The sequence below is a fragment of the Pelmatolapia mariae genome, unplaced genomic scaffold (assembly GCF_036321145.2).
Source record: "Pelmatolapia mariae isolate MD_Pm_ZW unplaced genomic scaffold, Pm_UMD_F_2 NODE_ptg000244l+_length_82687_cov_1, whole genome shotgun sequence".
NCBI classification, from domain to species: Eukaryota; Metazoa; Chordata; class Actinopteri; order Cichliformes; family Cichlidae; genus Pelmatolapia; species Pelmatolapia mariae.
Window position 1 is genome coordinate 9,271 of NW_027051934.1, and position 25,182 is coordinate 34,452.

A 25,182-nucleotide genomic window follows, 5' to 3' on the forward strand; every position below is an offset into this window, starting at 1 on the left:
ACATGAAAAACATGGGATCAGTCCAGTTCTCTTTCCCACAACACCTCCTTTGGGACTATATGAGATTATTGCAGTGGCGCCATTGTTGACATGCTCTTCATACCATTGTTGGACTTGTTGTTCCACTGCTAACACAGTTGTCTTTGTCAGTCTGGAAACCTATAACTTCCACAAGGGCACAAATTAAGTACACAAGCAGACGTTGTTTATCTGGAGATTTATTAATCATGAGACACGCCATTAAAACAATTGGTTTAAAGCTACTTGGTCACAAAGGATATGCACGGGAACATAAAAATACATTTACATATATAACTGTTGATCATGTCACTGGCACTATAATTATAGGGGAGTAATGTTTATTCATAATTATGTGTCAGACCTGACAGTTGTGATGACTGAATTAAGATGAATGCCAACTTAGAAGAAAGGCTAAACAAAATCACAAAAAAGCAAGTATAATTATGTTTAATATATATTTAATATAATAATTATTTACCACTGTACTAGATTTGCTCTAGGTCACATGTTCTCTTGATCTCTGGAAATATCTGAATGGGGTATTCTCCTGTTTAAATTAATCATACTATATACACATTTACATTAAATTTCAGTATAGTAAATCCATAAAGTGAAGAGGGTGTAGACTAAACATTTAGTAGATGTACAACAACAGAGATGAACTTTGTGAAATTGTAACTAAAAGCTTAAACTTGTGATTTTAGTTGTTACAGCTTCATCTGGAAAAATGTCAATCATGTGATTTGAAATTATTTGAAGTTGCACAATATTGCACAAAAATTGTCATATTGCAAGATAAAACACACACGGTGCAAATATAATTAAATACAGTAAGCTTGTATATGCATTAAATTATTGGGTAGTTATTAAGCAAACACTGAAAAAGCCTTCACTTTTTTAACTATATAACTTTGGTCACTACTAACTATAAACTACTATTCTAATATAAGGCCTTTGAAGAAATAATTGTATATCTAAATATAACGACACTGAAAATATGCAGACATGTAATACAAGTAATATAATATAATGCACTGAGTTACAAGAAAGCCAGATGAGTACAGCGTGTTCTTGTTTTCAGGATTTCACCACTTGTCTTGTTTTTTTTTCTTTTCTTTTTTTTTAAAGACAAACACATTTGTTCAGCAACATCTTGAGCTTTTTTTCTGTTCTGGCTCTTTGTGCAACACTGTGGCTTCTTCTCTTGAGTCAATTCTTTGACTCAGCTTCCTGGCAACAACACAGCAACAGTGCAATCAGCTGATGACACAGCAGTCGACTTTACAGGGCATATCTTAAAATATGTGGTTTTAGAGGAAAAACAATACAATTATATACATACCTGGCTACAACTTCCAAAGACTGGATCACGTTTTCACCTGTGGCAGCACTGCACTCCATAAACTCGAAGTCATATTCCTGTGGAGTTGAATGAATATCTGCACTCACTGTGGGTGTTTTGATCATTAAAACTACTGAACTGAATGTGACTGTTTCATGAGTGGGTGTAATGCAACATATTCGCACCTTAGCAAGAATTTCCCCCTGATGAGTTTTAACCCGTCGTTCAGAACAGTCGCTCTTGTTTCCAAGAAGCAAAACAGTCACATTTTCAGCAGCAGACTCCTGCAGAACAGGAATTATTTTGATAATCTGCACATGTTATTACAAACTAGTCTAACTTTGCAGGCTAGTTAAACTGTTTCAGACACTCACGTCCCGTCCACTATAAATAGTTGATGTTTAAGATTTATCAATACTTTTTTCTACTAATAATCAAAATATGTGCTGCTGTTTTAAATACACACTTCAGTATCACACTTATAGGCCACTTTATTAGGTATACCTGTTAGTACCCCCCATCGGACCCCTTTTTGCCTTCAGAACAACATTAATTTTTCCTGGCATTGATACAACAAGGCACTGAAAACATTTCCCAGAGAGTTTGCCAAAAAACCCCAAACATTAAACACCACCACCAGCCTGAATAAGGCAGGACTGATCCATGCTTTCATGTCATTTACACCAAATTCTGACCTCAGCATACGAATGCTGCAGCAGAAATCGAAACTCATCAGACCAGGCAACGTTTTTCCAGACTACCGTTAACCAACTGTGATGAGCTTGTGTGAATGTAGCCTCAATTTCCTGTTCTTAACTGCCAGGAGTGGCACCCGGTGGGTTATTCTGCTGCTGTAGCCCTTCTCCTTCAAAGCTGATAAGTATTGTGCATTCAGAGATGCTCTTCTGCATACCTTATGGTGGTTATTTGTAAATTTTTTTTTAAAGTTACTGTTGCCTGCTTATCAGATTGAAGCAGCCTGACCATTCTCTGATCTCTTGCAACAAGGCAGGTTGTGAGAGAAAAGTTTATTGTAGATGAGTGTCTGAAATAGATCCAACAACCATGTTCACAGTCACTTAAATCATCATTCTTCCTTGTTCTGATGCTCTGTTTGAACATCAGCAGGTAGTCTTGACTATGTCTACATACATTAATGCACTCGCATGTGCTTAGCTCATTCCTTTTTTTTGAAGCAGATGAACAGGTGTGCTAATGAAGTGGCCAGTGTAGCCCCGCCTATTAGAACCAAATACACTAAATGAATATAAAAGTAAATTACTGTTTTGACAACATAGCATGTTTAACTAGTTATTTCAACATCTGTTTAAAAAATAGGTGTTGAAGTTTGAAAGGGAAGACATACCTGAATACAGTTTGCCCAGTAACTGACTGCGGAAAAACTATTGGTGGAGGTGATGTCATACATCAAGAGAAAGGCCTGGGCTCTGTGGAAGACCTGTTTAGTGATACTGTGAAACCTTTAAAGACAGAAAAGCATGACATCAGAGGTGATCTATTAATACTTCCTTTTTGAAACCAGGAAGACACTAGCTCTGCATACTGTAGCACATTCTAATTACTTTCCTCACATTCACTCAAAAGTTAATGTCACAAATTTGTCATTTAATGCATTTTGCAGAGGCTACCCTGAACATATTTTTCAAGATGCACCCATGTCTCAGACTTCCCTCCTTGAACAAGTAAATGTCAATCCAGATGTTTTTGTAGCAAAAATAAAATAAATAGATCTTAGAAGCCTGCCCATTAGGTGAAGAGTTGGAATAAGCTTCACTTTATTGTTGACATTAAGGAGGCTTTTTGCAAACTCTTGGGGAACTGCATGTCTCAAGCGCTTTCTCACTCTTGCTATGTTTTTTAATTGAACTTATCCAACACGAGTCTGCCTAAAATCTGCAGTTAAAAGTGAGCATCTTTAAATTGCATGCGTGTTGAGTCCACCTCTGTCACTGGAACAAAATCTGCATTGTATCCTGGAATACAAAACATTATTGAGGAGTGCCAAACCAGTTCTGAAACCAGTTACACTTGAGCAGTCTTTAAATACACAGACTCTGATCTGAGCATATTGTCTGTTACATGTTGAAATTGGCTGCTATACTGTATCTATCTACAAAAGCAAGTGTTACTTAAGTAAACACTGTTACATGTAGTAACTGCAGATCTTGGTTGAATTCCAAGGTGTACAGACTGCTTTGAACACTGGGTGTCGCCTACATGGAAGCCTTCCTTGTCAGGCTTCGGAACAGCGGGACAGCGTGTCCTTGGCCATCGGGGAAGTTTATCTACACACTGAAAAAAACACAGCCACTCCCTAGAACAGCAAGACTGCATGTGGCACAACATTCAGGACATCATAAACCACAAAATAATAGCCTGTACCTTTAAAAAAGAGATGGCGTCTTCTCTGATGATTGGCTTTATTTACAAAACAGATATAAAACTGTTCAAGTCTGGCTCAAACAAACTCCAAAAAGCAGTAGTTGTTTAGAAAACCTTGATATAGAAATTTGCTTCTTTTTTTTCCTCTCTCTCTGGATATGTATGTTTCCTTCAGGATATGTCGCTGTATTGTAGTTTGGGACTCGTGCATCCAAGTCTGTAGTTAACATTTAGTTTTATGAGCAGTATGATAGAAATGAGTAAGCAGACATGAACTGTCATGCACAGGGTTTGCAATTTTTCTTGCTTTATTAGAAGGATAGACTTTTTGCACTCATTATGAAGTCATCTTTGCTTTTTCCACCTGGTTTAATTCTACTCCTGACAAACCCATGCTATGAAGGAGAAAATCACAAGGCTGGGCAGAATTCAGAATTTCGACTAGATAATTGACGCACTTTAATGGACAAACTGTGCTTTTTGTCTTTATGACGTCACAGAAATGCAGACGTGTTGCTCCCAGTGTTTTTATACTCAGACAAGTTGCTCATTTACAGAATTTAACTAACGTGAAATGTAAAAGATAACCTGAATTCCAGGGCTGTGAAAAGTCAGACAAGTTGGACTTTGATACTGTCATACGTAACACACTGACGACTGTGATATTTGTTATTCTCCTACAGGCAGCCTACTGTGAGCTAATCACCTACGTACATTATAATATATGTACTGTTCAAAACAGACTAGAAAAAACATTAATAAAAACTCAAAAAACCTGTTAAATGTATTCTCTCCAATATGGCTTCTTTCAGCAACAAAACTGTGCAAAAGTCTTGATAAACCCCTCATTTCTTTATATTTTGCCTGGAAGGACTTTCTTGTAATTCTTAAAGTGGTCTTGAGCAATAGTTCTCCAGTTTTCTGAAGGTGTTTCAAAGTTTTCCTTTTCCTGGATATTGGCTACTCTTTCACTCATTCTTAGTCCAGTCCTTGTACCGTAAAATTGACCTTTGAATAATTCAAGCGTAGATGGCATAACATGGCACCTGACTCAAGGGGAGATACATTGTTTTGTCTACAGCAAGGAAACACTTAGCAAAGAACCCATTTTAAATTGTATCTTTGGACACTTTGTTATTAGCAGCCTGTCAGAAAAACATAATTTGTTCCCATTTCTTTACTTGAATCTATGAAAAATGCCAAAAAATAACACAGTTTGACAGTCAATAAAACTGTTATGCTTTTTTTTAACCAACAACATGATTCCTAAAGAGTTGCCAGTTTCCAATTTTTTTGTCACTTCTTGGCATGGTGTGCTGTGTGTCCTTATAAATTTAGGAAACTGGACAAATGGAGGGCCAAATAATAACTGGCAGGCTTACAAACCAATCTACAGCAGATTACTGGTATCCGCAAAATATAAAGAAATGTAGAGCGGCTAGTGATATATAATTTAAATGTTCTGTGAAACATCAAAAATGTGTCTCAATGATTCATTCTAAGAGGAAAATTGAGACTTACCTTTCTTGACCTGCTGTGTCCCATAGCTGTAGTATCATAGGCTTTCCATCTACTACAACAGGCCACATCAGCGAATCCAGGCCTATAAACAATATTTACGTGTATATTTAGAGTGTACATCACTGTGCATACACATTAGTAGGATTAATTGTGAGATTAACACCAGGATCTTACCGATTGAGGCAGGTATATCTAAAGAAAACTTCCCACTTTGAGCTCTTTTCATGAAGGAGGTCTTTCCCACACTGCTGTCTCCAATCATCACCACATTGTAGCGCTTTGATTTGGAGTCTACCACTCCCGGATTATCAACTGAAATTAAAATATCTGGTCATACATCATCTTTAAATGTAAAGTTTCCCTATAATTATTGGTTAGCTGCACTGATCATCTTCTTACCCAGAGAAAATGTTTGATTCTCTTTACTAGGAAAGATTCCAGCATTACAAGGTTGGGCTGAAGTCTTCTCACTGTGGAAAAGACAATCAAACAAACTTCATGACATATACAGCGTAAGGATTTGCAAGGTTGAAATGGTCAGTTTTCAGAATGTCTCGAGCTCATATTTGAGTTGCCGTGCACTGAACATTTGACAAGGAATTTTGTCATTCACTTGATTTGTGATTATTTATTTAAAACAATAGAGATGAGGAAGCTGTGTGTTGTTAAACCACACCACTCTTGTGACATTCACACCTCATCTCTAAGCAGGTCAGCTGAAAACAGTGCATACACTACTGCTAAGCTAGTGTACAGTAGTAACTGCATAACTGTATTTTTAAAGCTTGCAAAAAGAAAGAAAGTACCATGCGGTACACAAGTTTTTACCTTATCAAGGCATAACAAGAAATCATCCAGTCATTACCATGTTCTTAAATTATTTTAACTACAGCGTCAGAGGAACAACAACACAGAACATATTACTCCATGCTATTATTAGTTTAACAAATACTAAGTCAAAATGCAGAAGCAGTGTGCAAAAAACTAAATACACCCTATGATTCTGCATTTTCACAGAATTAAGTTGAAGTAATTGTTTTCTCTGTGACTTTATCAGTCTCTCACATTGCTGTGAAGGAATTTTGGCCCGCTCTTCTTTCAGACATTGCTTCCTTTTTATTGAGGTTTGCAGGCATTTGTTAATGCACAGCTCTCATGAGGTCTTGCTACCACATTTAATTTACGTTGAGGCCTGGATTTTATGTGCATTATGGCCAAACATCTCTACTTTGGTCACATCTGTGCAAAGGACATTGTTCGAGAAGTCTGTGGATTTTTCAGATGCAATATTGCAAACTTCAGCCATGCTGCCATGTTCTTTTTAGAGAGAAGAGGATTTCTCTTGGCAGCATGGCATTGCATGGTCTGACCTAGGGGTGAATTTGTTGGGACGTTCACTTTTGGGAAGATTAGCAGGTGTCTTGAATGTTTTGGAATCGTTGGGAAAGGGACACTTCTGGCTTTATAAAGGTGTGTGTGTAAAAGTCTACTTAGTTTTACACACACTCCTTCTGAATTTTGGCTTAGTTTTTGTTAACTACATAATGACACAGTGTTATTATGTTTTATGTGTAAAAGCTCAGAATAAAAAAAAAACAGGTATACTTTCCTTTTGTATGTGACTCAAATAGATTAACAAATTGTAAAATGTTTTCAACAATCTCATGGACATTTTCTTTTGGATGTTACAAAGTGAACTTTGAGGTGACTGATATTACAATTGTCCATTGCTATATATGCAATATGAACATGAATATTCAGTATAACACATAACAGACTACATTGTAACAAATTTGGACTTATCTATGAGTTACAGTGAGTAAGTCAAGTAGGAAAGCCAAGACTTGAAAGCTAATTAGGTAGCTGGACAACCCCAGCCTTTTTAAAAATATTTGTGTGTTAGACCTACCTCACAGTCTTTGAGTGCTCTTCACTCTTTGAGGGGCCTGATGATGGTTTCTTATCACGTTTTCCAACCTGCAGAAAGAAAAGTAGGGCTTTTTATGCTTCTAAATGTGCATGACAAACTCATTTCATGATGTGAAAGTGCAAATTATTCTACTTGGATTAGTTATCATCTAGTAATCAGTCGTCTCCTAATAATATCTGAAGCTGGAATATCTGACATACTGGTTTCTCATTCTTTGTCAATAATAATAATTTATTGTGACATCTTTAAAGCCATTATTTGCTGATCTCATTCAAAGCCCTTATCTGCCAGGTTTCTGAAGAAGGTGAACACATGTTCTCGTTTGCTGTATGTGAAACATGCTATGTAAACCTCAGGTTCCTCTTTTTAGTTCCCTGTGTCACAATGATCTTGCCACAAACAATCCAGTTTGCAAAGTGTCTACTGCAAATGGGGTGTAAATAACAATGTAGGCTTGCCCATGTGAAAGAACACTTGTCCAATAATAACTATTCACTATTCACAACTATGCATAGAATTATAAATACAACAAAGTTCAATAAGGAATTGCATTTAATAGTCAAATTTAAATGTAGTCTGTGCATGAGGTTTTGAAAAAATTGCAAACAATTAAGATTTCTACTAAATACTATAAAATTAAACAAAACAAAGACCCCAAAACATTGCTGCTTACCTCTGAAATTCTGGCATCTGTCCCACTTTGATCATCTATTATTGTGCCCTCTCCTGTTTGGTCTTCTATACGCTGATGTCCACGGGACTTTCGGTTAGATCCCAATTTTCTTCTCCTCCCTCCAGATGCTGATTCTGACACCAAATCATCTTTTAAGGATGTAGACAGGAGATCATTTGCAGTGTGATGCTCTGTTTCTGCTAGCTGGTCTTGGGAAGCAGGCCTCTCTTCAACTGTTTGCTCAGGCAGAGGTTTGAATTTAGACTGACCCGGAGGGCTGATTTCCACTGTTTCAAATACTTTCTGTTTTCCTTGGTCGCCATCATTGTTTTTGTGATCTGTGTGAAGCTGAAGTGCTTCTTCTTTGATTCTGGAGACACTTTCAGTTTCCCCGATGTCTGTTCCAGTCTCCTTCGCTTCGTTATCTACCTCCTGTTTTTGATGCAGCTCTTCTTTGTTTCTGGATCCAAGATTCCTGCGGGTGGAGCCCATCTTTCTTCTCCGGTTGCTCAAATGTAAATTTGGACTTTCACTCCTCATCTCTTGAGTTTTATTATGAGCTAATTCATTCAAGTTGCTTGGATTTTTCTCACTAGCATCTTGATCTTGTACTACTTTTATGCTCTCTGGCCTTTCCTCATCGCTATGTGTATTTTGCCTGGCCTCACCAGAAGACACTAAGCTCTCTTCTGCTATGCCAGTGTCTGTGGCAGCCTCGGTATTTGGGGGCAGCAACTGATTTATGGAGCGTCTGCTTCTACCCGTGACCACAGTGGTTATTTGAGTCTCAGTGTTTGTAAAATTGTCTAGCTGTGGCGGCTCCACAATAACTTCTCTTACACCACCTGTGATAACGCATGTAACCAGACCGATAGTTTCTTCACGGAGAGAGGAAGACTGTTCAGGAAGAGGGGCCTTAAAATCTTCTACTACTGGTATCACATTGATCTCTGTACTGCTTGGTACAGAAAAGGTTTCATCAGCTTCCTGTTGTTTATGAACAGCAGAGAATAACGGTTGTGCAGTTTCATTTTGTGGTATATCTGTAGTTAACAGTAACTCTCCCACGTCCATCTTGTCAATATTCCTCACGTCAGCTTCGGTGTGAAAGTCACTTTCTTTGGTTTCATCTGTGTTGTCTGTTTCTTCCTCTTTTTTTCTGTTGAGTTGACTCCTGCGAGTAGAACCTATCTTTCTCTTCTTCTGTTTTGGATTTATTTGCAAAGTATTTCTGTTACCTGATTGAGTTTGTTCTTGCTGGCCGTTGCTTGCATCCATTGCCTCCAACGCTTCTTCTTTATCAAGCACCTTCAGAGAGCTAGAGCCTTCGATGCCAGCATGATACGAGATATGCTGCATGTCTGAGGGAACTTCACAAACTGAGGCTTGTGGTGATTGCATCAGGTGCTTTGTAATTGTGTCACATCCTGTAAGCTGATCTAAATTCATAGCATCTTGAACAACTTTATTTTCCTCATTGAAATCTTTGTTAGATTTGAGAAGTCCATCTGTATTGCTATCCATATTATTCTGTGAGAAAAATGCATCTTCCTCCAACAACTTTTCTTTATTTTTGCCTTCTTTTGCTGTTGAGGTAATCTGCACTTCTTTGTCCATGGATATGAGGTCTTTTTCTTCTTCCTCCTTTGTTATATCTGTTGCTGGTGACATTTCAACTGTTCTGAGTTTGTCATTACTTGTGGGTTTTTCTAAAATGTCATCTTTAGGTTCCTGGTATGCATCAGGGTCCTTGACACACTGTCTTCCTTTATTTCTTCGGCTTGAACCCATTTTCTTTCTATTCCCTGTACGGCTGAGGCCTGTGTGAATTTCTGTAATGTCCTGAGAATTATCCAAAGAGATATTTGTTTCAGATAAGGGTGTTTGGTGACTCTCTGTACTTGAGCTGTAGTCAGTCTGATGCATTGATGAACTCTCTGACTGGTTAGCTTTGGTGACCTCAGTTGGGTTGCAATGCTCATGTTGTTCCCTATTTCTAGTCAAGACATTTTGAGATGCTAAAAATGTTTCTTGTGCAACACTGCATTGAACTTCAGTGCTTTCTCTTGGGCTAGATTGGTCAGTTGTTTTCTCAACTGTAATGGTACATTCTGTTGTTCCACTTAACAAAATATTGCTGGCTAAACTTCCATCCTGCCCTAAAAGTTTTATGTGCTGATCTTTTTTGACTTCTTCCATCCCAGCCTGCACTGGTTTATCATAAATCACTTTAGGATCTCCATCATTTTGATTTTTAAGGGAATTTTCACGATATGGCACAGACAGAGAAAGATCATGCTTGTTTTCTTGCAGTAATTCTTCAGGTGTTGTAGCCTCTGTTGCTGACATTTCTGTTGTTTCAGGGGTTTCATCACCAATTGCATCTTCATCTTTAAATTCCTTGTCACGCTGTCTTCCTTTTATTCTACGAGTGGATCCCATTTTTCTTCTATTTCCCCTGGATTCGGTGACCGCATGGGATTGCTTATCTGTGCTCAGAGTATTGTCCTGAAGTTGGGACTCAAAAGGTGCAGTTGCTAATAAGAGTTGAGTTTGTAGAGGGACTCCACTGTCTTTAGTATCTGGAACATCACCTCCCTTGATTTCCTGAGTCACAAAGTGCTGCTTAGCTTGGTTGCCATCAGGGTGATGAGGATCTTTGACTTCTTCAGTCAGAGCAGTTTCAGATTCATCCACTTCTTCCATCCCAGAGTCCAATGGTTTATCTGAAACCACTTTAAAATCTTGCTCATCTTGATTTTCGTGAAGGTTTTCACTTTCAGGAATTAAACAGTTCAAGCTAATCTCAAGATGGCTTGTTGCTGTTGGGTTCTGGACCTCAGGAGAATAAGCAGGTATAGACACTGTAAAACTGGAGCTGTCATGTGGTAAAGGCAGAGAAACATCATGCTCGTTTCTTTGCAGTAATTCTTCAGGTGTTGTAGCCTCTGTTGCTGACATTTCTGTTGTTTCAGGGGTTTCATCACCAATTGCATCTTCATCTTTAAATTCCTTGTCACGCTGTCTTCCTTTTATTCTACGAGTGGATCCCATTTTTCTTCTATTTCCCCTGGATTCAGTGACTGCATGGGATTGCTTATCTGTGCTCAGAGTATTGTCCTGAAGTTGGGACTCAAAAGGTGCAGTTGCTAATGAGAGTTGAGTTTGCAGAGGGACTCCACTGTCTTTAGTATCTGGAACATCACCTCCCTTGACTTCCTGAGTCACAAAGTGCTGCTTAGCTTGGTTGCCATCAGGGTGATGAGGATCTTTGACTTCTTCAGTCAGAGCAGTTTCAGATTTAATCACTTCTTCCATCACAGATTCCAGTGGTTTATCTGAAATCACATTAAAGGTTGTCTGATTTTTATCTTCCTTAAGGTTTTCACTTTCAGAAATTAAACTGTCCAGGCTAATCTCAGAATAGCTCGTTGCAGGTGGGCTCTGGATGTCAGGAGAATAAGCAGGTGTAGACACTTTAAACATGGAGGTGTCTTGTGGCAAAGACAGAGAAACGTCATGCTCATTTCCTTGCAGTAATTCTTCAGGTCTTGTAGCCTCTGTTGCTGACATTTGTGTTGTTTCAGGGGTTTCATCACCAATTACATCTTCATCTTTAAATTCCTTATCATGCTGTCTTCCTTTATTTCTACGAGTGGATCCCATTTTTCTTCTATTTCCCCTGGATTCGGTGACAGCATGGGTTTGCTTATCTGTGCTCACAGTATTGTCCTGAAGTTGGGACTCAAAAGGTGGAGTTCCTAATGAGGTTGGAGATTGTGGAGAGACTCCACCACCTTTGCTGTCTGAAATGTCACCTTCCTCGTTTTCCTGAGTCACAAAGTGCTGTTCAGGTTGTTTGTCATCAGGCATAGAAACTTCCACTTTGGTTACAGATTCATCAGGACTCTGCACCATCACTTGAAACTGGTAAGTGTTGCTATTTTCAGTTTGGCCTAAGTCTCCAGAAGTAAAGGAAGAGTTTTCTGTGGCATCATCAATCACATTTTCAGATGAGAAATCATTCTGCAGCACTTCTTGAATTTCTGTTCTTTCAACCTCATCTTCATACATTTTCCTGACAGTTTCATCTGAGTGATTGGCATCTTTGACCTCTTCACGCAGAGCAGTTTCAGATTCATCCACTTCTTCCATCCCAGAGTCCAATGGTTTATCTGAAACCACTTTAAAATCTTGCTCATCTTGATTTTCGTGAAGGTTTTCCCTTTCAGGAATTAAACAGTTCAAGCTAATCTCAAGATGGCTTGTTGCTGTTGGGTTCTGGACCTCAGGAGAATAAGCAGGTATAGACACTGTAAAACTGGAGCTGTCATGTGGTAAAGGCAGAGAAACATCATGCTCGTTTCTTTGCAGTAATTCTTCAGGTGTTGTAGCCTCTGTTGCTGACATTTCTGTTGTTTCAGGGGTTTCATCACCAATTGCATCTTCATCTTTAAATTCCTTGTCACGCTGTCTTCCTTTTATTCTACGAGTGGATCCCATTTTTCTTCTATTTCCCCTGGATTCAGTGACTGCATGGGATTGCTTATCTGTGCTCAGAGTATTGTCCTGAAGTTGGGACTCAAAAGGTGCAGTTGCTAATAAGAGTTGAGTTTGCAGAGGGACTCCACTGTCTTTAGTATCTGGAACATCACCTCCCTTAATTTCCTCAGTCACAAAGTGCTGCTTAGCTTGGTTGCCATCAGGGTGATGAGGATCTTTGACTTCTTCAGTCAGAGCAGTTTCAGATTTAATCACTTCTTCCATCACAGATTCCAGTGGTTTATCTGAAATCACATTAAAGGTTGTCTGATTTTTATCTTCCTTAAGGTTTTCACTTTCAGAAATTAAACTGTCCAGGCTAATCTCAGAATAGCTCGTTGCAGGTGGGCTCTGGATGTCAGGAGAATAAGCAGGTGTAGACACTTTAAACATGGAGGTGTCTTGTGGCAAAGACAGAAAAACGTCATGCTCATTTCCTTGCAGTAATTCTTCAGGTCTTGTAGCCTCTGTTGCTGACATTTGTGTTGTTTCAGGGGTTTCATCACCAATTACATCTTCATCTTTAAATTCCTTATCATGCTGTCTTCCTTTATTTCTACGAGTGGATCCCATTTTTCTTCTATTTCCCCTGGATTCGGTGACAGCATGGGTTTGCTTATCTGTGCTCACAGTATTGTCCTGAAGTTGGGACTCAAAAGGTGGAGTTCCTAATGAGGTTGGAGATTGTGGAGAGACTCCACCACCTTTGCTGTCTGAAATGTCACCTTCCTCGTTTTCCTGAGTCACAAAGTGCTGTTCAGGTTGTTTGTCATCAGGCATAGAAACTTCCACTTTGGTTACAGATTCATCAGGACTCTGCACCATCACTTGAAACTGGTAAGTGTTGCTATTTTCAGTTTGGCCTAAGTCTCCAGAAGTAAAGGAAGAGTTTTCTGTGGCATCATCAATCACATTTTCAGATGAGAAATCATTCTGCAGCACTTCTTGAATTTCTGTTCTTTCAACCTCATCTTCATACATTTTCCTGACAGTTTCATCTGAGTGATTGGCATCTTTGACCTCTTCACGCAGAGCAGTTTCAGATTCATCCACTTCTTCCATCCCAGAGTCCAATGGTTTATCTGAAACCACTTTAAAATCTTGCTCATCTTGATTTTCGTGAAGGTTTTCCCTTTCAGGAATTAAACAGTTCAAGCTAATCTCAAGATGGCTTGTTGCTGTTGGGTTCTGGACCTCAGGAGAATAAGCAGGTATAGACACTGTAAAACTGGAGCTGTCATGTGGTAAAGGCAGAGAAACATCATGCTCGTTTCTTTGCAGTAATTCTTCAGGTGTTGTAGCCTCTGTTGCTGACATTTCTGTTGTTTCAGGGGTTTCATCACCAATTGCATCTTCATCTTTAAATTCCTTGTCACGCTGTCTTCCTTTTATTCTACGAGTGGATCCCATTTTTCTTCTATTTCCCCTGGATTCAGTGACTGCATGGGATTGCTTATCTGTGCTCAGAGTATTGTCCTGAAGTTGGGACTCAAAAGGTGCAGTTGCTAATAAGAGTTGAGTTTGCAGAGGGACTCCACTGTCTTTAGTATCTGGAACATCACCTCCCTTAATTTCCTCAGTCACAAAGTGCTGCTTAGCTTGGTTGCCATCAGGGTGATGAGGATCTTTGACTTCTTCAGTCAGAGCAGTTTCAGATTTAACCACTTCTTCCATCACAGAATCCAGTGGTTTATCTGAAATCACATTAAAGGTTGTCTGATTTTTATCTTCCTTAAGGTTTTCGCTTTCAGAAATTAAACTGTCCAGGCTAATCTCAGAATAGCTCTTTGCAGGTGGGCTCTGGATGTCAGGAGAATAAGCAGGTGTAGACACTTTAAACATGGAGGTGTCTTGTGGCAAAGACAGAGAAACGTCATGCTCATTTCCTTGCAGTAATTCTTCAGGTCTTGTAGCCTCTGTTGCTGACATTTGTGTTGTTTCAGGGGTTTCATCACCAATTACATCTTCATCTTTAAATTCCTTATCATGCTGTCTTCCTTTATTTCTACGAGTGGATCCCATTTTTCTTCTATTTCCCCTGGATTCGGTGACAGCATGGGTTTGCTTATCTGTGCTCACAGTATTGTCCTGAAGTTGGGACTCAAAAGGTGGAGTTCCTAATGAGGTTGGAGATTGTGGAGAGACTCCACCACCTTTACTGTCTGAAATGTCACCTTCCTCGTTTTCCTGAGTCACAAAGTGCTGTTCAGGTTGTTTGTCATCAGGAGTTGAAACTTCCACTTTGGTTACAGATTCATCAGGACTCTGCACCATCACTTGAAACTGGTAAGTGTTGCTATTTTCAGTTTGGCCTAAGTCTCCAGAAGTAAAGGAAGAGTTTTCTGTGGCATCATCAATCACATTTTCAGATGAGAAATCATTCTGCAGCACTTCTTGAATTTCTGTTCTTTCAACCTCGTCTTCATACATTTTCCTGACAGTTTCATCTGAGTGATTGGCATCTTTGACCTCTTCACGCAGAGCAGTTTCAGATTCATCCACTTCTTCCATCCCAGAGTCCAATGGTTTATCTGAAACCACTTTAAAATCTTGCTCATCTTGATTTTCGTGAAGGTTTTCACTTTCAGGAATTAAACAGTTCAAGCTAATCTCAAGATGGCTTGTTGCTGTTGGGTTCTGGACCTCAGGAGAATAAGCAGGTATAGACACTGTAAAACTGGAGCTGTCATGTGGTAAAGGCAGAGAAACATCATGCTCGTTTCTTTGCAGTAATTCTTCAGGTGTTGTAGCCTCTGTTGCTGACATTTCTGTTGTTTCAGGGGTTTCATCACCAATTGCATCTTCATCTTTAACTTCCTTGTCACGCTGTCTTCCTTTTATTCTACGAGTGGATCCCATTTTTCTTCTATTTCCCCTGGATTCAGTGACTGCATGGGATTGCTTATCTGTGCTCAGAGTATTGTCCTGAAGTTGGGACTCAAAAGGTGCAGTTGCTAATAAGAGTTGAGTTTGCAGAGGGACTCCACTGTCTTTAGTATCTGGAACATCACCTCCCTTAATTTCCTCAGTCACAAAGTGCTGCTTAGCTTGGTTGCCATCAGGGTGATGAGGATCTTTGACTTCTTCAGTCAGAGCAGTTTCAGATTTAACCACTTCTTCCATCACAGAATCCAATGGTTTATCTGAAATCACATTAAAGGTTGTCTGATTTTTATCTTCCTTAAGGTTTTCGCTTTCAGAAATTAAACTGTCCAGGCTAATCTCAGAATAGCTCTTTGCAGGTGGGCTCTGGATGTCAGGAGAATAAGCAGGTGTAGACACTTTAAACATGGAGGTGTCTTGTGGCAAAGACAGAGAAACGTCATGCTCATTTCCTTGCAGTAATTCTTCAGGTCTTGTAGCCTCTGTTGCTGACATTTGTGTTGTTTCAGGGGTTTCATCACCAATTACATCTTCATCTTTAAATTCCTTATCATGCTGTCTTCCTTTATTTCTACGAGTGGATCCCATTTTTCTTCTATTTCCCCTGGATTCGGTGACAGCATGGGTTTGCTTATCTGTGCTCACAGTATTGTCCTGAAGTTGGGACTCAAAAGGTGGAGTTCCTAATGAGGTTGGAGATTGTGGAGAGACTCCACCACCTTTACTGTCTGAAATGTCACCTTCCTCGTTTTCCTGAGTCACAAAGTGCTGTTCAGGTTGTTTGTCATCAGGAGTTGAAACTTCCACTTTGGTTACAGATTCATCAGGACTCTGCACCATCACTTGAAACTGGTAAGTGTTGCTATTTTCAGTTTGGCCTAAGTCTCCAGAAGTAAAGGAAGAGTTTTCTGTGGCATCATCAATCACATTTTCAGATGAGAAATCATTCTGCAGCACTTCTTGAATTTCTGTTCTTTCAACCTCGTCTTCATACATTTTCCTGACAGTTTCATCTGAGTGATTGGCATCTTTGACCTCTTCACGCAGAGCAGTTTCAGATTCATCCACTTCTTCCATCCCAGAGTCCAATGGTTTATCTGAAACCACTTTAAAATCTTGCTCATCTTGATTTTCGTGAAGGTTTTCACTTTCAGGAATTAAACAGTTCAAGCTAATCTCAAGATGGCTTGTTGCTGTTGGGTTCTGGACCTCAGGAGAATAAGCAGGTATAGACACTGTAAAACTGGAGCTGTCATGTGGTAAAGGCAGAGAAACATCATGCTCGTTTCTTTGCAGTAATTCTTCAGGTGTTGTAGCCTCTGTTGCTGACATTTCTGTTGTTTCAGGGGTTTCATCACCAATTGCATCTTCATCTTTAACTTCCTTGTCACGCTGTCTTCCTTTTATTCTACGAGTGGATCCCATTTTTCTTCTATTTCCCCTGGATTCAGTGACTGCATGGGATTGCTTATCTGTGCTCAGAGTATTGTCCTGAAGTTGGGACTCAAAAGGTGCAGTTGCTAATAAGAGTTGAGTTTGCAGAGGGACTCCACTGTCTTTAGTATCTGGAACATCACCTCCCTTAATTTCCTCAGTCACAAAGTGCTGCTTAGCTTGGTTGCCATCAGGGTGATGAGGATCTTTGACTTCTTCAGTCAGAGCAGTTTCAGATTTAACCACTTCTTCCATCACAGAATCCAATGGTTTATCTGAAATCACATTAAAGGTTGTCTGATTTTTATCTTCCTTAAGGTTTTCGCTTTCAGAAATTAAACTGTCCAGGCTAATCTCAGAATAGCTCTTTGCAGGTGGGCTCTGGATGTCAGGAGAATAAGCAGGTGTAGACACTTTAAACATGGAGGTGTCTTGTGGCAAAGACAGAGAAACGTCATGCTCATTTCCTTGCAGTAATTCTTCAGGTCTTGTAGCCTCTGTTGCTGACATTTGTGTTGTTTCAGGGGTTTCATCACCAATTACATCTTCATCTTTAAATTCCTTATCATGCTGTCTTCCTTTATTTCTACGAGTGGATCCCATTTTTCTTCTATTTCCCCTGGATTCGGTGACAGCATGGGTTTGCTTATCTGTGCTCACAGTATTGTCCTGAAGTTGGGACTCAAAAGGTGGAGTTCCTAATGAGGTTGGAGATTGTGGAGAGACTCCACCACCTTTACTGTCTGAAATGTCACCTTCCTCGTTTTCCTGAGTCACAAAGTGCTGTTCAGGTTGTTTGTCATCAGGAGTTGAAACTTCCACTTTGGTTACAGATTCATCAGGACTCTGCACCATCACTTGAAACTGGTAAGTGTTGCTATTTTCAGTTTGGCCTAAGTCTCCAGAAGTAAAGGAAGAGTTTTCTGTGGCATCATCAATCACATTTTCAGATGAGAAATCATTCTGCAGCACTTCTTGAATTTCTGTTCTTTCAACCTCGTCTTCATACATTTTCCTGACAGTTTCATCTGAGTGATTGGCATCTTTGACCTCTTCACGCAGAGCAGTTTCAGATTCATCCACTTCTTCCATCCCAGAGTCCAATGGTTTATCTGAAACCACTTTAAAATCTTGCTCATCTTGATTTTCGTGAAGGTTTTCACTTTCAGGAATTAAACAGTTCAAGCTAATCTCAAGATGGCTTGTTGCTGTTGGGTTCTGGACCTCAGGAGAATAAGCAGGTGTAGACACTGTAAAACTAGAGCTGTCATGTGGTAAAGGCAGAGAAACATCATGCTCGTTTCTTTGCAGTAATTCTTCAGGTGTTGTAGCCTCTGTTGCTGACATTTCTGTTGTTTCAGGGGTTTCATCACCAATTGCATCTTCATCTTTAAATTCCTTATCATGCTGTCTTCCTTTTATTCTACGAGTGGATCCCATTTTTCTTCTATTTCCCCTGGATTCGGTGACTGCATGGGATTGCTTATCTGTGCTCAGAGTATTGTCCTGAAGTTGGGACTCAAAAGGTGCAGTTGCTAATGAGAGTTGAGTTTGCAGAGGGACTCCACTGTCTTTAGTATCTGGAACATCACCTCCCTTGATTTCCTGAGTCACAAAGTGCTGCTTAGCTTGGTTGCCATCAGGGTGATGAGGATCTTTGACTTCTTCAGTCAGAGCAGTTTCAGATTTAACCACTTCTTCCATCACAGATTCCAGTGGTTTATCTGAAATCACATTAAAGGTTGTCTGATTTTTATCTTCCTTAAGGTTTTCATTTTCAGAAATTAAACTGTCCAGGCTAATCTCAGAATAGCTCTTTGCAGTTGGGCTCTGGATGCTAAGAGAATAAGCACGTGTAGACACTTTGAACATGGTGGTGTCATGTGGCAAAGACAGAGACACATCACGCTCATTTTCTTGCAGTAATTCTTCAGGTCTTGTAGCTTCTGTTGCTGACATTTCTATTGTTTCAGGGGTTTCATCACCAATTGCATCTTCATCTTTAAATTCCTTATCATGCTGTCTTCCTTTTATTCTACGAGTGGATCCCATTTTTCTTCTATTTCCCCTGGATTCAGTGACTGCATGGGATTGCTTATCTGTGCTCACAGTATTGTCCTGAAGTTGGGACTCAAAAGGTGGAGTTCCTAATGAGGTTGGAGATTGTGGAGAGACTCCACCACCTTTGCTGTCTGAAATGTCACCTTCCTCGTTTTCCTGAGTCACAAAGTGCTGTTCAGGTTGTTTGTCATCAGGAGTTGAAACTTCCACTTTGGTTACAGATTCATCAGGACTCTGCACCATCACTTGAAACTGGTAAGTGTTGCTATTTTCAGTTTGGCCTAAGTCTCCAGAAGTAAAGGAAGAGTTTTCTGTGGCATCATCAATCACATTTTCAGATGAGAAATCATTCTGCAGCACTTCTTGAATTTCTGTTCTTTCAACCTCATCTTCATACATTTTCCTGACAGTTTCATCTGAGTGATTGGCATCTTTGACCTCTTCACGCAGAGCAGTTTCAGATTCATCCACTTCTTCCATCCCAGAGTCCAATGGTTTATCTGAAACCACTTTAAAATCTTGCTCATCTTGATTTTCGTGAAGGTTTTCCCTTTCAGGAATTAAACAGTTCAAGCTAATCTCAAGATGGCTTGTTGCTGTTGGGTTCTGGACCTCAGGAGAATAAGCAGGTATAGACACTGTAAAACTGGAGCTGTCATGTGGTAAAGGCAGAGAAACATCATGCTCGTTTCTTTGCAGTAATTCTTCAGGTGTTGTAGCCTCTGTTGCTGACATTTCTGTTGTTTCAGGGGTTTCATCACCAATTGCATCTTCATCTTTAAATTCCTTGTCACGCTGTCTTCCTTTTATTCTACGAGTGGATCCCATTTTTCTTCTATTTCCCCTGGATTCAGTGACTGCATGGGATTGCTTATCTGTGCTCAGAGTATTGTCCTGAAGTTGGGACTCAAAAGGTGCAGTTGCTAATAAGAGTTGAGTTTGCAGAGGGACTCCACTGTCTTTAGTATCTGGAACATCACCTCCCTTAATTTCCTCAGTCACAAAGTGCTGCTTAGCTTGGTTGCCATCAGGGTGATGAGGATCTTTGACTTCTTCAGTCAGAGCAGTTTCAGATTTAACCACTTCTTCCATCACAGAATCCAATGGTTTATCTGAAATCACATTAAAGGTTGTCTGATTTTTATCTTCCTTAAGGTTTTCGCTTTCAGAAATTAAACTGTCCAGGCTAATCTCAGAATAGCTCTTTGCAGGTGGGCTCTGGATGTCAGGAGAATAAGCAGGTGTAGACACTTTAAACATGGAGGTGTCTTGTGGCAAAGACAGAGAAACGTCATGCTCATTTCCTTGCAGTAATTCTTCAGGTCTTGTAGCCTCTGTTGCTGACATTTGTGTTGTTTCAGGGGTTTCATCACCAATTACATCTTCATCTTTAAATTCCTTATCATGCTGTCTTCCTTTATTTCTACGAGTGGATCCCATTTTTCTTCTATTTCCCCTGGATTCGGTGACAGCATGGGTTTGCTTATCTGTGCTCACAGTATTGTCCTGAAGTTGGGACTCAAAAGGTGGAGTTCCTAATGAGGTTGGAGATTGTGGAGAGACTCCACCACCTTTACTGTCTGAAATGTCACCTTCCTCGTTTTCCTGAGTCACAAAGTGCTGTTCAGGTTGTTTGTCATCAGGAGTTGAAACTTCCACTTTGGTTACAGATTCATCAGGACTCTGCACCATCACTTGAAACTGGTAAGTGTTGCTATTTTCAGTTTGGCCTAAGTCTCCAGAAGTAAAGGAAGAGTTTTCTGTGGCATCATCAATCACATTTTCAGATGAGAAATCATTCTGCAGCACTTCTTGAATTTCTGTTCTTTCAACCTCGTCTTCATACATTTTCCTGACAGTTTCATCTGAGTGATTGGCATCTTTGACCTCTTCACGCAGAGCAGTTTCAGATTCATCCACTTCTTCCATCCCAGAGTCCAATGGTTTATCTGAAACCACTTTAAAATCTTGCTCATCTTGATTTTCGTGAAGGTTTTCACTTTCAGGAATTAAACAGTTCAAGCTAATCTCAAGATGGCTTGTTGCTGTTGGGTTCTGGACCTCAGGAGAATAAGCAGGTGTAGACACTGTAAAACTAGAGCTGTCATGTGGTAAAGGCAGAGAAACATCATGCTCGTTTCTTTGCAGTAATTCTTCAGGTGTTGTAGCCTCTGTTGCTGACATTTCTGTTGTTTCAGGGGTTTCATCACCAATTGCATCTTCATCTTTAAATTCCTTATCATGCTGTCTTCCTTTTATTCTACGAGTGGATCCCATTTTTCTTCTATTTCCCCTGGATTCGGTGACTGCATGGGATTGCTTATCTGTGCTCAGAGTATTGTCCTGAAGTTGGGACTCAAAAGGTGCAGTTGCTAATGAGAGTTGAGTTTGCAGAGGGACTCCACTGTCTTTAGTATCTGGAACATCACCTCCCTTGATTTCCTGAGTCACAAAGTGCTGCTTAGCTTGGTTGCCATCAGGGTGATGAGGATCTTTGACTTCTTCAGTCAGAGCAGTTTCAGATTTAACCACTTCTTCCATCACAGATTCCAGTGGTTTATCTGAAATCACATTAAAGGTTGTCTGATTTTTATCTTCCTTAAGGTTTTCGCTTTCAGAAATTAAACTGTCCAGGCTAATCTCAGAATAGCTCTTTGCAGTTGGGCTCTGGATGCTAAGAGAATAAGCACGTGTAGACACTTTGAACATGGTGGTGTCATGTGGCAAAGACAGAGACACATCACGCTCATTTTCTTGCAGTAATTCTTCAGGTCTTGTAGCTTCTGTTGCTGACATTTCTATTGTTTCAGGGGTTTCATCACCAATTGCATCTTCATCTTTAAATTCCTTATCATGCTGTCTTCCTTTTATTCTACGAGTGGATCCCATTTTTCTTCTATTTCCCCTGGATTCAGTGACTGCATGGGATTGCTTATCTGTGCTCACAGTATTGTCCTGAAGTTGGGACTCAAAAGGTGCAGTTCCTAATGAGATTGGAGATTGTGGAGAGACTCCACCACCTTTGCTGTCTGAAATGTCACCTTCCTCGTTTTCCTGAGTCACAAAGTGCTGTTCAGGTTGTTTGTCATCAGGAGTTGAAACTTCCACTTTGGTTACAGATTCATCAGGACTCTGCACCATCACTTGAAACTGGTAAGTGTTGCTATTTTCAGTTTGGCCTAAGTCTCCAGAAGTAAAGGAAGAGTTTTCTGTGGCATCATCAAACACATTTTCAGATGAGAAATCATTCTGCAGCACTTCTTGAATTTCTGTTCTTTCAACCTCGTCTTCATGCATTTTCCTGATAGTTTCATCTGAGTGATTGGCATCTTTGACCTCTTCACGCAGAGCAGTTTCAGATTCATCCACTTCTTCCATCCCAGAGTCCAATGGTTTATCTGAAACCGCTTTAAAATCTTGCTCATCTTGATTTTCGTGAAGGTTTTCACTTTCAGGAATTAAACTGTTCAAGCTAATCTCAGGATGGCTTGTTGCTGTTGGGTTCTGGACCTCAGGAGAATAAGCAGGTGTAGACACTGTAAAACTGGAGCTGTCATGTGGTAAAGGCAGAGAAACATCATGCTCGTTTCTTTGCAGTAATTCTTCAGGTGTTGTAGCCTCTGTTGCTGACATTTCTGTTGTTTCAGGGGTTTCATCACCAATTGCATCTTCATCTTTAAATTCCTTGTCACGCTGTCTTCCTTTTATTCTACGAGTGGATCCCATTTTTCTTCTTTTCCCAATGGAGTCATAGACAGTGTGGGTTTGCTCAATTGAAGTCACATCATTGCTTTCAAGTTGGGATTCCAAAAGAGTATTTACTTCAGATGGTATAGTTTGTACTGAACCATTGCTCATATCAACATCACTGTCCTCATTTTCCTCAGTTAGAGTTTCTAAATGTCCTTCTTTTCTTTGATCCTGACTTAGTTTGTAATTATTTGACACAGATTCATCAACAGTTTGCACCATGACTTGAGACTTGTTAGTATTGCTGATTTCAGTGGCTACCAACCAACTAACTGCTATGTCAGTGATCACTTGTTGCTTGGAATCATACATCTGATTATCCTCATTTTCGTTCTGTAAGCCCTCCGGATGTCTGTTATTTGCAGGATATGCATATTGTTTTTCATTAACATTGTCCTGCTCTGTGTGAAATACATTGTTTTTCACTTTCATGTCAGACGAGTGAGTATCCTTCATTTCAGTTTGGTCTTCTGGGTTTCCAGAGCGAGTAACAGCATTTTCCGTGACATCAATACCCTGAATTTTAGAGGAGTACTGATTTTGGTACATGTCCTGTATTTCTATGGGCTTAATGTTCACTTCATGTATTTTATTCATAGCACCTTCTGATTGCCATGCTTCTCTAACTTCAGATAAGCTACAAGGATCCTCATTTGCAGTCAACTTCTCTTTTGATGATGAAAATGTTTCCTGCTCAGCACTGAACACGACTTCAATATTTTGTTCCGGGCTGTTTTTATCTGTGGTTATGTTTGGTGTGACTGCCTCTAAAGCTTCAAATTCTACATGTGACTCATTTACCAAGTTGTTACCCTGTAACCTTCCATCCTGCCTGAGCAACTTCTTGTCATCTCTTTCTGTACTTTGTATTTCTGTTACAGAATACACAATTGAAGGCTCCTCATCTGGCACGTCACTGGATGACTGTTGAGCCACAGGATGCATGTTTTCTTTGATTTCTTCACTTTGCATGTCAGATTTGTCAATCTCTTCAAGCTTGATCTCATTTTTACAAGGGTTGCACTCTTGCAGATTATTGATTTCAGGAGTTAAAATTTCCATTTCACCCTCAGAATTTTGATCAGGTGTACTTTCTGAACAGTCCTTAGCTAGTGCAGACACATGATCACTTCCTTGACTGAATTCTTCCTGCTGCTTAAGTTCCACTGCCCATGGCGTTTGTATTGTTTCAAAGGTTTCATTACCCCTGCTTTTTTTCTCAAGTTCCTTTCCAGGGTTGAGGTAAGGTTCAGTTTCTAAATCATTTACCAACTGCTTTCCTTTACTTCTCCGATTAGACCCAATTTTTCTCCGGTTAAATGCGACCTCTGCTGAAGGTGAATGTCGAGTTTCTGGTTTAGAATCCTCCCGGCTGGATAAAACATTTAAAGATTCAGTACTTTTGTCTGCTGCGTAGCCTTGTGCCACAGAGGAAGTTTCTGTTAAGAGGTACTCATCAGCCTTAGGTACTTCATTTTGGCTTGGTGCCACTCGTCGTGACCCAAGTCGCTTTTTCTTTGCATTTTGCGAAGACATGACTTGAAATCCTTTCTCCTAAACATGAAATATTCAGTCATGCAATGTATTTGCAAATCAAGCTGCAATCTACAGCATACAAATTTAGAACAGAACACTAAAAGTAGTTGACGGAATATTAAAAAAAAAAAAATTCAAAACAATGCAAGAAACCAATATACATTAACATGTGCACCAAACGTGTTAACACCAAATGTTAGGCAAGCAAGTGAAAACTCTGCCGTGAACTTTAAATTGCAGCAATTTCATTTACCTAAACATAAGATTGATGAGTTGTGTAAATTTAGCTAAATGTCTTCTACAAAAAAACCCCAAAAAACTTATAACACCACATGTACTTACCACCGAAATCTGGCAAGTCCTCGTGTCACAGCATGAGCTGCTGTGTTATGTCAAGTCATGCCTCTGTTCAATAGGAGTTACTTTTCACACATGGGGGTGTGTTTCAATGGCAACTGTGTCAAGCTTCCTGTGTGGGCTACATTTGCAGCAAACTGTAGTACTTCCTGAATTTAAAACGGGTTCATTTTCAGCATTTGCCTTTTTAGTTATAGTATATGCAACTATGAAAACAAAGCAAATGTTACAGAAAACTCACCTTGGAAAAACATTTATTGAACAAGATGTTAAACTGTATCAGTACATGTTGTTGGAGCTCAGACATTCAAAAAAAAGAAAAGAAAAAAGAATCGAGTCAATGCTTTCTTTTGCAAAGGAAGGCATTTAAAAAAAATAATTACAGATGATCATGTTTTAGGGATAGACTACAATAACAGCACCATATTTACAGCATTTGTTAAGAGTCTGCTTTTCTGTTACTCGTATGAGGAAAAAAAAAAAACCCCACCAAAAAAAAAAAAAAACCCCCACAAAAAAAAAACAAAAAACAAAACACACCACTCCCTCTATACCATGTCACAGTAACCCGACCAAGAATAGTAAAATAAATAACCAAACCAAAAAAAACAGAAGATAAAATGAAATGATGACTTTAAACAGTTTTTAAAAAAAAGTAAAACCAAGTACTCATTTTCAAAGCATGCAGGGCAAGGCAGAATTTAACCCCCCCCCCCCAAAAAAAACAAA

The 25,182-nt window shown here is 39.6% G+C and overlaps 1 protein-coding gene across 1 annotated transcript; it reads right to left on the reverse strand.

The window, feature by feature from the left end:
- Positions 1-216: 216 nt before the first annotated feature.
- LOC134622847 (titin-like) lies at positions 217-18,130 on the reverse strand. The gene is made up of 9 exons (XM_063468178.1): positions 7,891-18,130; positions 7,197-7,264; positions 5,687-5,757; positions 5,462-5,599; positions 5,288-5,369; positions 2,730-2,844; positions 1,549-1,647; positions 1,364-1,440; positions 217-1,251 (listed from the first exon to the last, which is right to left on the reverse strand). The coding sequence occupies exons 1-9, from the start codon at positions 18,094-18,096 to the stop codon at positions 1,164-1,166; spliced, it is 10,944 nt and encodes a 3,647-aa protein (XP_063324248.1). The 5' UTR covers positions 18,097-18,130; the 3' UTR covers positions 217-1,163.
- Positions 18,131-25,182: the final 7,052 nt, after the last annotated feature.

Excerpts from the sequence above, each read along its gene's own strand:
- LOC134622847 (XM_063468178.1), bottom strand. The coding sequence starts at position 18,096 with ATGTCAGCAACAGAGGCTACAACACCTGAAGAATTACTGCAAAGAAAC. Across the intron at positions 2,845-5,287 it reads GACACAGCAGGTCAAGAAAG|GTTTCACAGTATCACTAAAC; the intron begins GTAAGTCTCAAT and ends CTGTCTTTAAAG. Across the intron at positions 1,252-1,363 it reads TCTTTGGAAGTTGTAGCCAG|GAAGCTGAGTCAAAGAATTG; the intron begins GTATGTATATAA and ends TGTTGTTGCCAG.